Raw genomic sequence first — 16,805 nt, forward strand, 5'->3', positions numbered from 1 at the left:
AGCATTTCAGATACTGCCATGAGTATCAGAACAACTCTTAACTTTTCTGTATTTAGCTCGGAAAGATTATTGTAATCCTCTTCCTTTTTATGTTGCTGTTACTGTCTCTCTGTTTTAATACCTAACACCGTGATGGACTGATATAATCTTATCATCCTAACCTGTCTGTGCCTTTCTTTTTGTCTGTGTGTGTGTGTGTGTTAAGGCTTCTCACAGGAGCGCCCAAAGAGAAAGCCAATTCTCTACAAAATGTCGATGAAACTGGGGCCGTCTACTCCTGCCCCATCACAACGGACACTACCGACTGCACCCGAATGGACCTGGTCAGCACGAGTATGTAACACTCAAGAATGACTATAGTTTTGAGATTTAAAAAGGGAATGCAGGGGTTGAAGTATTATTTGTTTCTGTGGTTATTTCTTAGTGTGAACCTGAGATACACAGTAGTAATGGAATCTGCCTCCAAGCTGACTGACTGACTGACTGACTGACTGACATAGTCTACATCTATGCTAGCTGTTCTATGTGGCTTCACATATGCACAGTGGTGTATTGCTAATGGACACATGCTAACGTTCTCACAATGGTAACATGATGAGGCAGGAATTTGTTACAATGAACAAAAACATAAAACTGTGTTAAACTGAAAAGTCTTAAGTTTTGCAGATTTGTCCCAAACTAGACTGGACAAAAAAACGTTTCTTGCTTTTTGTTTCCCTAAAGTTGAATTTAAAACTTTGAAGTAGTGGAAAATTAGATATCCTTTCTGGAGGTTAAAGTCCAAAAAATATTCTCCGTTTCCCATGAGTCATCCATCAGTATTTTCTCTCTGAGGGACGGTGGGTTCGCTGCTCAGCCTCACGACTGGCTTGAAACGACTCTTTTCTCTGAAAGACAGAGCTCCTAAACAGGAGTTTTTTTTGTTATTATTTTTAGTGTTTCTTTGAGATTTTACCAAACTTTTCCTCCCATATAGACTCTCAGAGAGTGCACATGGGATTATTCTTGAAGGATCACTTAGTCAGTTTGACACTGTGCTGACGGAAGTGAAATTTCTACACACGGACAGACTTGAGGACTCTACAGGGTCTGTTAATGAGTTGTTTTTAACCCTAACTAACCTGTCTCACGACGGTCTAAACCCAGCACACGTTCCCTATTAGTGGATGAACAATCCAACGCTTGGTGAATTCTGCTTCACAATGATGGGAAGAGCCGACATCGAAGGATCAAATGGATAGACCGGGTCTTTGTAATATAGCAATAAGTAAGGTCTTTTTACCTGCTTTTTGTAACATAACAATGAGTAAGGTCTTTTTACCTGCTTTTTGTAACATAACAATGAGTAAGGTCTTTTACCTGCTTTTTGTAAAGTGTCTTGAGATAACACTTGTTATGAGTTGACGCTATAAAAATAAAATTGAATTGAATTGAATTGAATTGAAATTGAATTGTTTGTTACACCTATTAAAGGAGAATTGACCACACTTGTGTAGATAACTTTTTTTCAAACTTGTAATTGAGGCTTAAGTTTGAAAAAAAAAATCTGCTTCCCAAGAAAAGGAATAGCCAAACCATTTGTGACTGTTCAGGGTTACTTTCTAGGACTTGTAATACGTTACTCCAAAGCCACAGGCAGTTTCCCTTTAACAGATAGAACTTTTGAGAACTTGTAGCTAAGAGAGCAACTTGATGCTAAGCTAGCTAGCTTCCTCTTTATTCACAAGACAAAGCATGTGTGTGAAGCATTTTCTCACTAATCCCCTGCATGTCCTATAATACACTCCACCCACATATTGAGCTCCAGGATACATAACTCTGAAAGTGCGTCCTTCCTTAATTAAAGGTTATTAACTGATAGACTTACTGCTTACTTACCTGCAGGTGAATAGGCCCTCCGGAGGCTAAACGTAAGACCTGTAATAAAAGGATTGCTCATTACTTTTGATGTTGAGGTTGGAGTGACTATAGCTTCAGTCACAGCACATATTTGTGGTTAATATTTGTCAGGGCTTGATGCAGCCTGAATGAGGCTTTACTGTTTGGGTTTGTTTCCCTGTGACTATAATATATACCATTTGAAATGTTTTCTTCAAATTACATTTAAATCAAAAACTTAAAATGTCGAGTATAGCGATCTTTTTCTGTAGTGCACTTCATATAGTAACCTTTTTACCCCTTACATGTAACCTACAGCAAACCCCTCTGAGATGGTGGAGGGCATGTGGCTGGGTGTGACCGTGGCGAGTCAGAGAGACCAGCCGGGGGGACGCATGCTGGTGAGATGACATTCTGTTTTACTTTATTAGTTAGTGTCACAGGTGGCCTATTATTCTTCTAGTAAGACAGAGGGGATGCAGGGTGTGATGAAAACATTTTATTTCTAATGTCACAGATGACAGAGTGTGCGTGTCGCAATATTTATTACTTCATACTGTAACCGTATGCTTTCATTTCAAGTCATTACACACACACACACACACACACACACACACACACACACACACACACAGACACACACACACACACACACACACACACACACACACACACCAGAATGACACGTGCAGGTAGGAGAAGCCATGAAGATGCGCACCCCATGTACAGAGACTTGCAGCTGCCGTGAGCTTGAATCTGACATTAGCCAAAGCTGCATGTCATCTCCCACTCTCGCTCCCAACCGTTCCTGTCCGTCTTCAGCTGTTCTATACAATATAAGCAGAATATACCATTAAAATAACTTTAATTGGGGCGCTGGTGGCACAGTGGTTAGTGCACACGCCCCATGTATGGAGGCTGTAGTCCTCCAAGCGGGCGGCACGGGTTCAAATCCAACCTGGGGGGTTCAAATCCAACCTCTTCTCTGCTCTCCAGGCATGCGGGCATCGCTATGTAAAGATCGTCCAGAGCGGCAGTGAGGAGCAGCGGCGCATGATTGGAAAGTGCTACGTCAGGAGTAACGACCTGACGTTTGACCCCAACGACGAATGGCAAACTTACAGTTATGAGGTCTGCAACCCTGGCTTCGACCTGGAGCTGGAGGGGATGTGCAATATGGGCATCTCAGGAGGCATGACAGAGAGTGATGTCTACATCGGAGCTACGGGCAGCTATTTGTGGCAAGGTGAGCACTGAAGGGTTTATGCTGGCTAAAAATCGATTGATTTTCATTTGAAGCAGAAATTAAACCCTCTGCGAGTCTCCTTAATGCTCTTCGAACACTGGGATTTTTTCTGTCTGAGAAACTTGTACATGAAATGATGTGACATTTTTATCTAATCCATCTTTTTATAAAGGAAATGTTCATGTAGCATGGAGGGATCCAGATCCAGTGAATGCCTGGGACTCTGCAGTAAAAGACTTTGGACAGTTAAATAGACGATACAGTTATATGGGTAAATATAAAGAGGGTTTTTTTGCATCATTATCATTGAAAAATCACTGAGGACCCAGAACAATTTAAATGATTTTTAGAAAAAGTGTCAGATTAAATTCCATCTGTGGTATCTCAAAGTTTTTTGTGTTAAATTTAAGAATGTACCATGACAATTTAACAACAACTCTGAATATTATCTCCTGCAGGTTATTCAGTTGTAGAGGAGAAAAAGCTACTGAGTCATGACGATTACACAGTGGTTACAGGGTCTCCCAGGGATGAATCCAAGGGCTCTGTAGTGTTCGGGGAAAAGACTGACAATAGCATCAAGCCGGTGCTCATCATCCTGGGGGAACAAGTGGGCTCATACTTTGGGAGCAGCCTGGCTGTCACAGACCTCAACAATGACGAGTACGTTTGTGCACATCACAGTGAAAACTCATTATTTAACCTTTTCTTTTCTTATACTATGAGACCCTACAAGATGCACTTAATTACACTAATAGTAGGTTTCACAGAGACAAGGATTACATTTAGGAAGGATAACAAAGAAACAGGAGAGTAGAAGTGTTTTGTTCAAACGTGTCAGTGGATTGTCTGTATCTGTTTCTTGTGCTTTGAGCTGCCTCACGCTTCAGTGCTCTGTAATGCTATGTAGAGAATGCATGACATTGATGTATGCACGAGCTCGGATGAAAACCTGTCCTTTCAGCAGCAGAGATAAGGTGTTCGCGATGACATCATGGTGAAATCATGTGTCTCCTTTAAAGCACCAGTGAACCCTTGTAGGATCTTAAAGACTTGTGTGTGCATGCATGTGTTTTTCCCTTTACAGCTGGAATGACCTGATCGTTGGTGCCCCATTTTACTTTGACCGGATGAAGCATCAAGGAGGAGCTGTGTACATCTTCATGAATGAAAATGGATCTTTCCAGAAGACTGCCTCAGTGGTGCTGAAGGGTCAAACAGGTTCTGCATTTGGTTTTTCAGTGGCTGCCATTGGTGACGTCAACCAAGACGGATTCCAAGGCAAGTCTCTGAACACAAAGGCAAATCAAGTACAGACCTTGTGTAAAAGTGTAACCTTGTGTGCCAACACTACATTTGTTAAACCAACAAAAAAAAAAATTCTAAGAAATAATATTTATATTTACTTTAGATTTTGGATGTTTTCACTTCCGTGTTTGTGACGCACGTTGTAACTGGGTGTTTTAAAAGTGCTATAGATTCAAAGTTGTATGGGAAATGGTTAGGTGGGAACTTATGGTTATTAGTTATTGTATAAACTATGTACATGCCTTTATATTATCAACTTGTTTTCTGTAGTCTAGCTGTTGTAGAAAGGAAGTGGTGGGTTCCTTGCATGAGCTTTTTTGACCTCTTCAAACTTTTTTCATTCTCCATGCACCTTGGAAGTTGGTGAAGTTGTTGCCAGAAACTTTACTCTGCCTCTACAATGTTGGACAAATCATTAACTAGTGCTATGCTGCCATCTAGAGGTAGACATTTTTTGTAGCATGCCCTCTCATGTTGCCTTTAATTTTTTCACTCTACTGTTCACGTGTGCAGACCTTGCTATTGGAGCTCCGTTCCACGATACAGGAAAGGTCTACATATGGATGGGAAGCAAAAAGGGAGTCTCAGAAGAGCCAAGCCAGGTAACATCTGATTTTATCGCATGGACCAACTTCAATCTTATGGAAGCCCATTTCCGCCAGTTAAAAAAATAAAAATTGAAAATTTGTTGAAAAAAGTTGAAATTATGAGATAAAGATCAAAATTTTCTCTTTGTTTATTGTGTCCCTTTCTCAAGTGGTTTATTCCGTGACTTCTGCTCCAGGGGCCTGTATGTACATTCATGCAGTCTTCAATGTAACCGAGATGCATCCTTGAATGTCATAATTATGACTTTATTATGTCATAATTTTGAACTATCTCATAAAAAATTTCAACAAAGCCAAGTTTTCATTTTTATTTTTTTTACTGGCGGAAATAGGCTTCCATACAATCTTCATCTTATAGGGACTGCCCAGGTTTGTCATGTTGATCTCCCGTGTGCCATTGCTGCCCCCTGCAGGTGATCGAGGGTAAATCTGTTGGGAACGGAGGATTTAAGACCTTCGGCTACTCCCTCAATGGAGGGATGGACATGGATGGCAATAGTTATCCTGACATCTTAGTCGGCTCACTAGACGACCGCATAGCCCTGCTCAGGTCAGCATAAAACTCTGCATTGTTGGGTGAAGACTTTTCCTCTTTGTTTTTGTTTGTTGTGCTTAAATTAAAAGTTACAACCAGTGCAAGTTGTGAAAATAGTCTTACAATCATTTTTGATCTTTACATTTTACTCAGAATATTTCATTCATGCTTATGCAGTTTTCTATAACTTAGTTCTTAAGATTACAATACTGTGCACTGATACAAGTTTTGATCTTATCCACTGTGTTATAGAAGAAAGGATGGATGATGTTTTTGTACTAATTGTTGATGTCTCATTGTAAAAAGTAGTTGTGGGACCTGTTTTTATCGCATGTAACCTTTTTAAAACCTGATTTCTCTTTCCATTTCTTTTTAGGGCTCGCCCAGTCATCCACTTAACTAGGGACTTCACTGTCGAGCCAAAGATTGTGGACCCTAATCAGTGTCCAGAAAACAAACCATGGTGAGATCTTCCTCAGAATATCACATTCAGAAACTGCCATTTTCAGTTTTGTTTGGAAAAAAAGACTTATTTTTCTTTGTGTTTTACAGCATCACAGTGACTCTGTGTATGTCTTTCACTTTGAGCAATGGAAACAAAGACTTCAAGAAAAACTTAAGTAGGACATATCTCTTTACTTCAAGAATTGATTTTTATTTTCATTTTAAAGGCATACCATGTCGTGTGTTTTTCAGCAAGAGTTTAAAAGCTGCAGAGCGCTGATTTTCTGTGGAATTCTTGCACGTTTTATAACTGTTTTACTTTTAGCTAAATACATGAAATACATGCTTATGATAAGCTGTATGTGTTTTACTTTGTTAAGAGGTGAGGTACACAGTGGAGGCCGACGTGGAGAGAAGAAGCCCTCGTGTTCGTTTTGTGAACAACAAGCATGACACATATACAGATACACTGAGTGTGCCATCTTCAAAATCTAAGTGTCAGACGCTGAGCCTGTCCGTAGTGGTAAGGAGTCATATCACTATACCTTATTGTGTGTGTGTGTTCTTGACAAACAAAATAATATTCCTTATGCATTCTTAATGGGGGATTTATTTACAGCTATAGATATTTAAATAGTTGTTTTAAGTGTTGTCCTGAATAAACATTTTTCTTGTAAAGTCTAATATAAGATTCTTGGATGACTCTACAGGCGCCTGTGAGGGACAAACTTGAGCCAGTGGTATTTTCCCTCAACATGTCCTTGCATGAACAAAAACCAAAATCCACATCTTCCCTTGAGAACCTGGACTCCTTCCCAACCCTAAGCCAGGAGCAGAAACTTTCTCAAAGAACGGAGGTATGTAGCTGTGCATAGTCTATATTCATAGGCTAACTATTGATAGCAAATATATGTATGACAGTTTGTAGTGAAAAGTATCATGTAATATTACGTTCCCAATTTCTTGCAGATTCACTTTCAAAAGGAGTGCGGCTCAGACAACCAGTGCAGCAGTAATCTACAACTGAAGGCCCAGTTTGTTGACAACGATGACAAGCCTTACCCCAGGTGAACTAAGTTTTCTTAATATTGAATTGATCTTTGCCCCCATAAGGTATTTAAACTGACACTGAAACAACACTTTTAAATGAATGTCAGAAATATCTGATTTAAACAAGAAAAGTTCAACATTTTGGGAAATGTTTGTGTTCCAGCCAAAAGTTTTTTCTGGAAAATGTAGATCACACTCTCATTTCTTTGAATTAAATATTAAACTAGCTTAAGGGTACCTTTTCTTATTTCACTGTTTACCACACAGCATACTTTTTGACAGAGCTTGGCATCCTGTTTTCTTATTTTAATTTTTTTCAGGCTAGCCGGAATGTTTGTAGCTTCATATTAGCATTCAGACGTGAATGTTATTAACTGTCATCTGTCTGTCACCAAGCAAAACTTTAACTAAGTCTATTTGAGTAAACATGACAGACCACAAAGGACATTTTACTTGTCTCTACATTTCCTATTTCTAAAATGCTAACCTTACCTGTTAGCTTCATATTCAGCATACTGCCTCAAGTATGGTTTAATAACTATAACTAACTGACTCCATTTGCCTGAGGACTGGCTACATGTCATTTGTTTTACATATTGTGAAATAAGTCCTAACATTTCTGACCTGTCAGGCTACATGTTTCCCCTTATCTTAATGCTAAGCTAAGCTACTGTATCCCAGCTATAGCTTCACACGTAGCGTACAGACATGAGAGGTGTTTGGTTTTGCATCTTAGTCTTTGCTAAGCAGTAAAAAAATATCAAACTATTCCTTGAATACTGATATATAAAGTGTATTTTTTTGTTTTCATATTAATGTGTTACAACTGCAAATGTTTATCTTTTAGCATTAGCACGATATAAAGCTTATATACTGAAACTAATGCTTTTTTTAGTTTTAACCAAGAAAATAAACGAGAATAAATAAGTTTGATAAAGATAAAGATAAAAAATAATATGTGGATAAATAACACATCTCATCCATTTTTAGGCAGGGTAAATTACAGGTCCTTCAGTTTGATAGCAGCATAAAGATAATAAGACTGATGGTGGAAGTGTCTAACACTCCTGACGGAGGGAGGCTGGCTGAAGACGCACACCAGGCCATGCTCAACATCACCATCCCTGACGCACTCAAATACTCAGGCGTCAGGTCTCCGGTACGTCCAGTAGAGGGCAGCAAATTACTGAGAATTGCTTTTTTTCACAAGTTATTTGCCTTGCTTGGTGTTCAATCACAACTGCTAAAAAGTGTTATATTTTTTTTTTCTTCCATTTACATATTTTAGTAGCTTTGCATCCTTTATTTTTCTTACCCTCCACTCATCCTTTTGTCTTTTTTGCTGATTATGTCTTTTAGGAAGTTGATGTAGAATGTACTTTGGAAGGCACAATTATTTGTGAGCTGGGGAATCCACTTAAAGGCAATGAAAAGGTAATTCAGGACACTTTATTTAAGTTGATTTTACCCCACAGGTCTTGGATCTCAGGTTTTTTTCCTCTTCTGAGATGTGTTTGACACTTTCCATCCTTTCAATCAGGTGTCACTCGCCCTTAAGTTTGAGACGTCAGGAATCGATCTGTATACACAGGAGATTGAGTCCCAGCTGCTTCTGTCCACGTAAGAGCTTAATACAGAAACATCAAAGATTTCTTCTTCTTCTTTCATCAAATAACATCACATTTAAAAGCTTGCGTGGCATATATAGCACAAAAGATGTCCCTGCAGGTAGTGCTTAAATTTGGTTTACAAGTTAAAGTTGCATTGTAATTGTGAGTTTCCATAAATGCTCTAACATAATTACAAAACAGCATACTGACACACGTGTTGTTTCTACAGCCTCAGTCAGCAGAGTGACCTGAGGCCTGTGCCTGTAGGCCTGCTGATTGAAAACACCATCATCCCCTCCTTCTCCATGTGAGTCCCTTATCTAACATCTCTCGGCCCACTACATATACAGTAAAGAGGACAGAAATGTCATTTATGCCACCATTGTTAATGTCACATTCCGTTATCCGTCACCCTGACCAGAGTGAGATCTGTGGTGCAATCAGAGTTCGGCGGCACAGTGATGGGCGAGTCAGCCATGGTCAACACCAGTGACGTGGGCAGTCTGGTGGAGTTCACCTTTGAAGTGAGTCACCTTCACCACTCGGACTACATTAGACCTCCAGGATTGCATATGGCATCTATAATATGTGTGGTGCTCACCCACATTTCCTTCACCACACCCTGTCTTTGAAGCCAAACTTTTTTTTTCTTCAGTTAGTTTAATATTGCGGGGGAAGGGACTGTTATGTTTGCCATGGTTTGTGGTGTATGCAAGACCAGGGGTGGATGCTATTTACGAAATACTGAGGCACAGACAAAGCGCTGACTGTTTTTTGTTTTTTTAACCATATTCTTTTTTTCACACCATTTATTTAATTTCTTGTTTCTTCTTTTTTTACCACCAGGTGAACATGATGGGCCAGCGCCTGGGAGACATGGGGACCCTGGCAGTGGAGTTTGAGTGGCCCATAGAAGTCACCAACGGGAAGTGGCTGCTGTACCTGACCAAGATTGTTGTCAAAGGGGAATCGGAGGTGGAATGTAACCCTCCAGAAGTCATAAACCCGCTTAATCTAACTGTAAGGCTCTTTTTTTAGACTTTGGTTTCTACAAAAGCCAGTTGAAATATAAGCTTTAAAATGAGCCTCTTTCCCCCAAATGGACAAATGTATGATCAGATACACCTTGAAAGAGCAGAACTGTTACCTGTGAGGCCAAAATAGAGTTATAAAAAAAACAAAAGCAATACCAGTGATTCAGCCAGTGAAGAACCACATGAAAACATCCTGTATTTATATTCAGCCTTTGACCTTTGATACATGTCATGCCTTCTCATCTAATCTTTCCTATCTCTTTGTACTGTCAGCAATGCAAAGATTTTTCTGTTCTCTCATTATTTATTCAGCCCACACACATACGCACATCAGAAAATGTCCCATTACTGTCTGAAAAGCCAAAATGAGGTTCCATAAAGAGAGGGGAACAGGCTTTCATGTAAAGACCTCTAGCCACAGAAACATACACAGTGGTTTTATATCCATGCTAGTGACTCTGCGAGGCTACAGAAGGACAATGAGCTAAACTGCTAATGCCAGAATGCTACAATTCTTGCAATGATGTACACGTGGTTTAACCCTCTAGCATCATTATGGACATTTTTGTCCATTTAGTCAAATGTTTCCTCTTCATCTGGCCATCATTTTGTCTGTGTTAGTGCATATGGAACCATTTTTTGTAAGAAAGTCTCCTGACAAATTTTTTTTGATTAATTTTTTAATAGATCAATAGAACACTGAGAAACATGTTTACTACCCTCTTAAGTCACTAAGGACAAAAATGTCCACTTACAAAAAACTGCTATAAAAATAGAACAGATTCATATTTTTGACTTCAGCCCTGCTCAAAACGATCAAATAATTATCAGGAATGTAATCCTTTAAATGCCAGAATCATGTAACCAAACTGGCATTTAAAGGGTTAAATTCCTAAAAAATGATTGGATGTTTGGTAGTTTTGAGCAGGGCTGAAGTTGTTTAAGAGATTTATGTAGAAAAAAGGAGAAAAAAATATTAATCTGTTCTATTTTTATATCAGTTTTTTGTAAGTGGACATTTTTGTCCTTAGTGACTTAAGAGGGTAGTAAATTAAACTGATGTCTGAGGGTTAAACATTCCCTTATTTCCCAGAAAGCGTATTTGCTTGCAGTGATAAACATGATGGTAACATTAGGGTAACATTTGGGAATAGTTGGACAAATAACACTTTCTAACCTAAATGACAGACCAACTGACAGAGACAACAGACTATTGCAAACTTGAACTTGAATACTAATGCCTGTATACTAACATGCCTGCAAATAACTAACCAAAGAAAGAGTCAAATTGAAATGCTAATGCATGAATGCTAACATGCTAACACAAAAGAAATGTGCAGCGGTAACATTTGCCAATTTGCACTTAGAAGGAAGAACCGTTGAGGGTAAAAGGTTAAGAGGATTTGAATGTCAGGTTTCCAGCAAAGTACACAACAAATACATTATTAACACACTGACAGACCAACTGAACAGAAATGCCATCAATTTAAAAGCCGCAAACAAAATGTTCAGACAAATGTAAACATAACTGACAGACTGACTTACACACTGACGACTGAAACCTCTGAATTAAACGTTAATGCTAGCATGCTAATAGCTTGCTAGCACTTCAAATGAAGAAATGCTGAGACATGAGAGTATTAAACAATTTACTATTTTAAATTGCGTTTCTCATGTAAGGACATTGTGACAGTAACTCACAGCTCAATATTCACATATAAACCTTAATATAATGTAAAAGGGAACTTTGTAGAGGGCTATTCATGAAACCACACTGATAGAAAGCAAGCGTCACTTTAAAGGCTTTATATGCGATTTTTCACACTTAAATGTAATAGAAATCAAGTATATCCTCTGAAAATAACTGTGAGTCATGACTGTCTACAATGGGTGTAACACCCGAGTCCCACTGTCTGTGATGTTTTCAGAGTTTTCAGAGTCCTATCTTCAATTTGTTTACATCGCCAGGACGGCCGGCTGACTCCTCCCCTCGTGTATAAAAGTTGTTTAATTGAGGGACTAGAGAAAAGAAGAATAACATACTGTACTCACTGCTTAACTGTGTTTCTAGATCACGCTCATTTCAGGTAAATTTACATGCAGTGTGAAGATACGAGCATAATAAAGATTGCTAGCATTAGCATGCTAACACAACAATGCAGCGTGAGTTGTTTTGGTTTCATGCTGGTGCTCAAGGGCGACATCTGCTGGATCAAAATCACATATAAAGCCTTTAACTTTGTGTGTTTTTCCTTGTTAAATGTATTGTAATTCCTCCTGACACGAGAGGGAAGTGAAGCTGTCTGAGAAGTATGAGTAACTGTTAGTGGCAGAAAAAGATGTGTGAAAATGGTCTCAAAGCCAAACCACAGCTGTTCAGAAATACACTTACTTGGAAAAAACATCCATGATGTCGCCACACTCAAACCTCACAGAGCTCGAAATAGAAAAGTCACAATGCGTGCGATCTCGATTTAGACGGTAGAAATGAATGAAACTGCTATTCTGAGAAGAATTTGGTAATGTCTTTATCAAAACCAGTAATTACCACGAGCCCTCTGATGTCATGTCTCTGTCTCCTTCGCTTCCTTCTTTCATCCTCCCTTCTCTCTTTCTTGTCTTCCAGTTGTCAGAAAGGGAACGAAGGCGTATTAAACGGCAGATTGTGGTGGATGAGACTGATGATTCAACGCAGCCGCATGTTATAGAGCCACAGGCAGCCATCACGCTGCTCAGTCCTCGCAAAGAGACCTACCTGTTGGTAAGAAAACCTGTGTCAGAAGACCACCTGAGTTTGTTTTCAACATATTTTTATTAAAGTAAGTTCAAGACATACAGCGCAATTAGGATGCAGTCAACATTTTTCTTTTTTTCCCCAGAAACATTCAAAAACCCAGTATCACTTCTCCCTATAAACAACACTCCCAGTTCAACAAATAGACCTCTTAGTTCAAAGACAAGAATAAAAGTGCAAGAGTGGAAAACTCACAAAAAATAAAATACAATAACTTAATAAAAATAAATAGATAAGCGTGAAAAAATAAAAGTACATTTGAGAAGAGTAGTATCAAAAAAATAATAATAATAATAATACAAAATGACTAGACAAACGAGGGGGGGGGGGGGGGGGCTGGACAGGCACGAGGGGAAAGGATCTGTATCGGCAGGCGATGGTGTACTACTATAACACCTTGTCAGGTGAAGTTTCTCAAAATATAGAAGCAGAGGTCTCCAGTGAATCAGAGCACCCTCTAAGAGAGAGACCATCTGAGTTTTGATGAGTGTATTCATATATCTGTACTATGTAGCATAGTAATAAATGAAGCAATTGCAGAGACTTTTTACTCCAAATCACAAATGTCAGCCTGCTGTTTGAGCCAATAGAAAAGTAAAAAGATGACAAGGGACAGAAAGATTCATCTTCTGGGGATGGTGTATATCTGTTCCACATGTCAGGGTCTACTTTTTCAGATCTGCTTAGATATTATAGGCGGTAAGATCATTAATGACCCACACAGTCATCTCTAGCACTTTACCAATAGTGTGGCCTGAACCAGTTTGCAACAACCTACTTTAACTCAGAATAAAACATTCTGAATGTGTGAGGCAGTGAATGTTCAGCTTTACTTTAGACTGTCTTTGTTTGGAGCCCTACACTCTCACCGTATGCAGGCGGTGATGACACATTTTGCAAACCTTCTTTCTCCCTGTGTGTTGTAGGAATGCTCAAAGGGAACGGCCAGATGTCTGACATTCACCTGTCCTCTGCTCAACATGACAGACTCAACGAAGATCTATGTCCGCTCCCGTTTGTGGAACGGCACTATGCTGGAGGTCAGCAAAGCAGCAATGAACACACACATGAACATGTTACTCTCCCTTACATAAGCGTTCACAAAGCCTTAAAGGCTTTATATGTGATTTTTTACACTTAAATATAATATAAATCAAGTATATCCTCTGAAAATAACTCTGTGAGTCATGACTGTCTACAAAGGGTGTAACACCCGAGTCCCACTGTCTGTGATGTTTTCAGAGTTTTCAGAGTCCTATCTTCACTTTGTTTACATCGTTGGGACGTCCGGCTGACTCCTCCCCTCGCGTTTAAAAGTTGTTTAATTGAGGGACTAGAGAAAAGAAGAATAACATACTGTACTCACTGCTTAACTGTGTTTCTAGATCACGCTCATTTCAGGTAAATTTACATGCAGTGTGAAGATACGAGCATAATAAAGATTGCTAGCATTAGCATGCTAACACAACAATGCAGCGCAAGTTGTTTTGGTTTCATGCTGGTGCTCAAGGGCGACATCTGCTGGAATCAAAAAATCACATATAAAGCCTTTAAAGTAAACATGTCAAATAAAACAAATACTCTTGCATGTTCAATGCTTAGTTTTGTCAAGATTTGTACATGATATTCCTAAGTAGTGTCATACTTAACGATAGCAATTTGTCTCACATGTCTGTAGCTTGAATGTGGCCTCACAGATACAAACGCAGGGCTTACATTTTTTGTCTTGCGAGCAAGCTAATACAGTTTTTTGTTTAATCCTAAAAATGTTTTGCGTGTGTGTATGTGTGTGCGTGCATGTACAGGACTATCCCAATGCTCTGAGAGTGACGGTCAAAGGTCAAGCCACACTGAAGCTCATCACAGAAAAACCCACACTAAGGATGGACAGTCAGACCAACATGGTACATGATCATGACAATAATAAGGACAGAGATAAGTATAATCATGATGAAGAGGGTTTGACTGAACTGTGTGCATCTGTTGTAGTTTTCAGTAGAAATAGAACCTGTGGAGGGGGTGGAGGTGCCGTACGAGCTCCCACTATGGATCATTATCTCGGCAGCTGTGGCGGGAATTCTACTACTGGGAATAATCATTATTATACTGTGGAAGGTGAGACTGTCAATCATCACAGCACTGATTGCACAGACTGAAAACTGAATCTCTCCACATGTTTTTTTTATTTTCTTTATCACCCACACCAGCCTCATTATCGCACCATCAGTCTAACCTTTGACTCACCCTCCTTCCTCCATGCATCCTCCTTCCTCCTTCCTCCTCCTCGCAGTGTGGCTTCTTCCAGCGTGCCAGCAGGAGGGAGATGTATGAGGCCAAGGCCCAGAAGGCTGAGATGAAGATCCAGCCCTCTGAGACAGAGAGGCTGACTGACGACTACTGAGGCCCCCCGTGGGTCCCCCCTACAGCACACACCAGTAGGGCTGATGGGTAAAAAACACCCCTTCAAGTGGACTCTCTTTAATTACAGCGCTCAGCTTGGGGGTGTAATTCAACCTGCTGAACACTTTTATGTCTGCTCTCATACCTAACACTGCTTCTTTCCCTGTTTCAGGCTAACAGGCTAACACGCATAGCATTTCTGATCTTTCTATATCACTGTTTTCTTCTCTTTATTCCCTCAGTGTGGGTTTCTCTTCTACTTTACTTGATTTTCCTCCTCCTAAATCTTCCTCTCCATCAGTCATAAATCTCAGCTCTTCTCCCATTTGAGAGTGTATCTTCTGTAATGTCGCCTCGTTCTCTGCTCTCTCTCTCTCTCTCTCTCTCTCTCTCTCTCTCTCTCTCTCTCTCTCTCTCTCTCTTTCCCTAGCTTGGATTCTTCAAGCGAGCCATCTACTACCGGATAATGCCAAAGCACCGTGGGGTGAGAATTTGCAAGGCTGAGCGCTACCAGCTCAATCTGGGATTCCAGCCTGAGGAGCCGCAGAAAAAGTATTGGATCACCAACTGGACAGAGATGCAGCGTTACTACTACTGAGGCCTTTACTTTGGACCGTTAACTGTCACGCTGGTTTGACGCGGGCCAAACACAGAACATTGAGGTCTGTCGGGGCCACATGGACTGCAGTGCATGGACCAACTCTGGATAGAGAATTCTTTTTTTTTTCTTTTTTTTTTTACTATTAGTAGATTTCACCAACTTTTTCAGTGCAATACACTAAACATATGCTTCAGAGATTGTAATTTGTAAAGTATTTTTAATGAACGCAGTCTTGTACAGTGGACCTGGGTTGCCTTCAAGACTAAAAGTTTTCTATCATGTTGCAGGCTTTTTATGTACCAAACTTTGTGTTTGTTTTTCCGAGTCCTCTGAGCAGAGTTGAGGTTTCTTTTTTCCTCCATTTTCCTCTCTAATCAGAGAAAATGAGTCTTTTGTTACATTCCGTCATTGTGTATGTCTTGCCTTTCCTGTCCCCAGGCATCACTTTGTGGTCAGTGGTTGAAGTCTGTGTGAGACCTACATCAGTCGCATTCAGGCTGCTTAGAATATAAGCAGCATCCATGGGTGAACGAGCATCTTTATGTGAATGTCCATGGTATTGCACGGAGCTAGAAAAGGGACTTTGCATTTTTCACTATTTCCCTGATTTATGGGAATAAACAAAAAGAGGTACAAAGAATAAAAAAGGTACTCATTGTTAAATGCTACATTTATTTAAGCCCCCTGCATTAAGATGAAAAGCAATAGCTTCTTTACCATATGTAGAATTAGCTAACATGTCGATGAGGTACTGGGAGCACACTTCTTATTTATTACACTGTCATGTTTTATTACTGTTAAGAAACTATCTGGATATGTGTAAAAATATCAAATACAGGGAGTTACGACACTGGAGTAGAAAATACATGATACATTTGTCTACACTATAGAAATGGATTTACAATGTAATTGTAAATATTGCTATTTAGATTTGGCTCTTTAAATTACTTTTTATGTGATTTGTTGTTTAACTGTCCTGCAGCTTTTTATTTTTCATAAGACACAGTTAGCCGACACTTGGATTGTTTCCAAGCACTCGTGGCCCCTCTGAAACTAGACTGGACCAGGAGACAGTCTCTGATGGGACCACTGTACTCTGTGTTAAGAGGCCAAGGTTGTGACTGCGGCTCCTACAGAGACTCTGTAGACTCAGCGTGAAGAGGGGAAGGGGCTGAAGCTGATGCACACACTGTTTTCTGTGGTGGCTTTGTTCTTTACTGTGCAGTTTTCATTTGTTATTAAATTGTTTTTTAACAATCTTTGCAGTTGAATTGCTACAATCATTTTCTGTCGAACA

General features: G+C 39.7%; 1 protein-coding gene across 4 annotated transcripts in view; it reads left to right on the plus strand.

Moving 5' to 3' along the window:
* The window catches only part of itga3b (integrin, alpha 3b), a 33,621-nt gene extending 16,854 nt beyond the window's left edge, over nt 1–16,767 (plus strand). Inside the window, exons 2-26 of one of the 4 annotated variants that reach the window (XM_029280675.2) lie at nt 206–333; nt 2,197–2,279; nt 2,875–3,124; nt 3,297–3,395; nt 3,583–3,787; nt 4,212–4,405; nt 4,946–5,034; nt 5,454–5,590; nt 5,952–6,038; nt 6,128–6,195; nt 6,400–6,542; nt 6,730–6,876; nt 6,989–7,086; nt 8,060–8,228; nt 8,429–8,503; nt 8,610–8,689; nt 8,909–8,986; nt 9,101–9,203; nt 9,526–9,699; nt 12,340–12,474; nt 13,434–13,547; nt 14,313–14,411; nt 14,497–14,622; nt 14,798–14,942; nt 15,338–15,477. In XM_029280675.2, the coding sequence (XP_029136508.1) occupies nt 206–333; nt 2,197–2,279; nt 2,875–3,124; nt 3,297–3,395; nt 3,583–3,787; nt 4,212–4,405; nt 4,946–5,034; nt 5,454–5,590; nt 5,952–6,038; nt 6,128–6,195; nt 6,400–6,542; nt 6,730–6,876; nt 6,989–7,086; nt 8,060–8,228; nt 8,429–8,503; nt 8,610–8,689; nt 8,909–8,986; nt 9,101–9,203; nt 9,526–9,699; nt 12,340–12,474; nt 13,434–13,547; nt 14,313–14,411; nt 14,497–14,622; nt 14,798–14,908 (2,992 nt within the window). In that variant the 3' untranslated portion in view covers nt 14,909–14,942; nt 15,338–15,477. Of the gene's footprint in view, nt 1–205; nt 334–2,196; nt 2,280–2,874; nt 3,125–3,296; nt 3,396–3,582; nt 3,788–4,211; nt 4,406–4,945; nt 5,035–5,453; nt 5,591–5,951; nt 6,039–6,127; nt 6,196–6,399; nt 6,543–6,729; nt 6,877–6,988; nt 7,087–8,059; nt 8,229–8,428; nt 8,504–8,609; nt 8,690–8,908; nt 8,987–9,100; nt 9,204–9,525; nt 9,700–12,339; nt 12,475–13,433; nt 13,548–14,312; nt 14,412–14,496; nt 14,623–14,797; nt 14,956–15,337 lie in introns of all 4 variants that reach the window. The other 3 variants (XM_020651413.3, XM_065949307.1, XM_065949306.1) reach the window with 3 other exon arrangements.
* The last annotated feature ends 38 nt before the right edge of the window (nt 16,768–16,805 follow it).

Source organism: Labrus bergylta, chromosome 21 (genome assembly GCF_963930695.1).
Source record: "Labrus bergylta chromosome 21, fLabBer1.1, whole genome shotgun sequence".
NCBI lineage: Eukaryota > Metazoa > Chordata > Actinopteri > Labriformes > Labridae > Labrus > Labrus bergylta.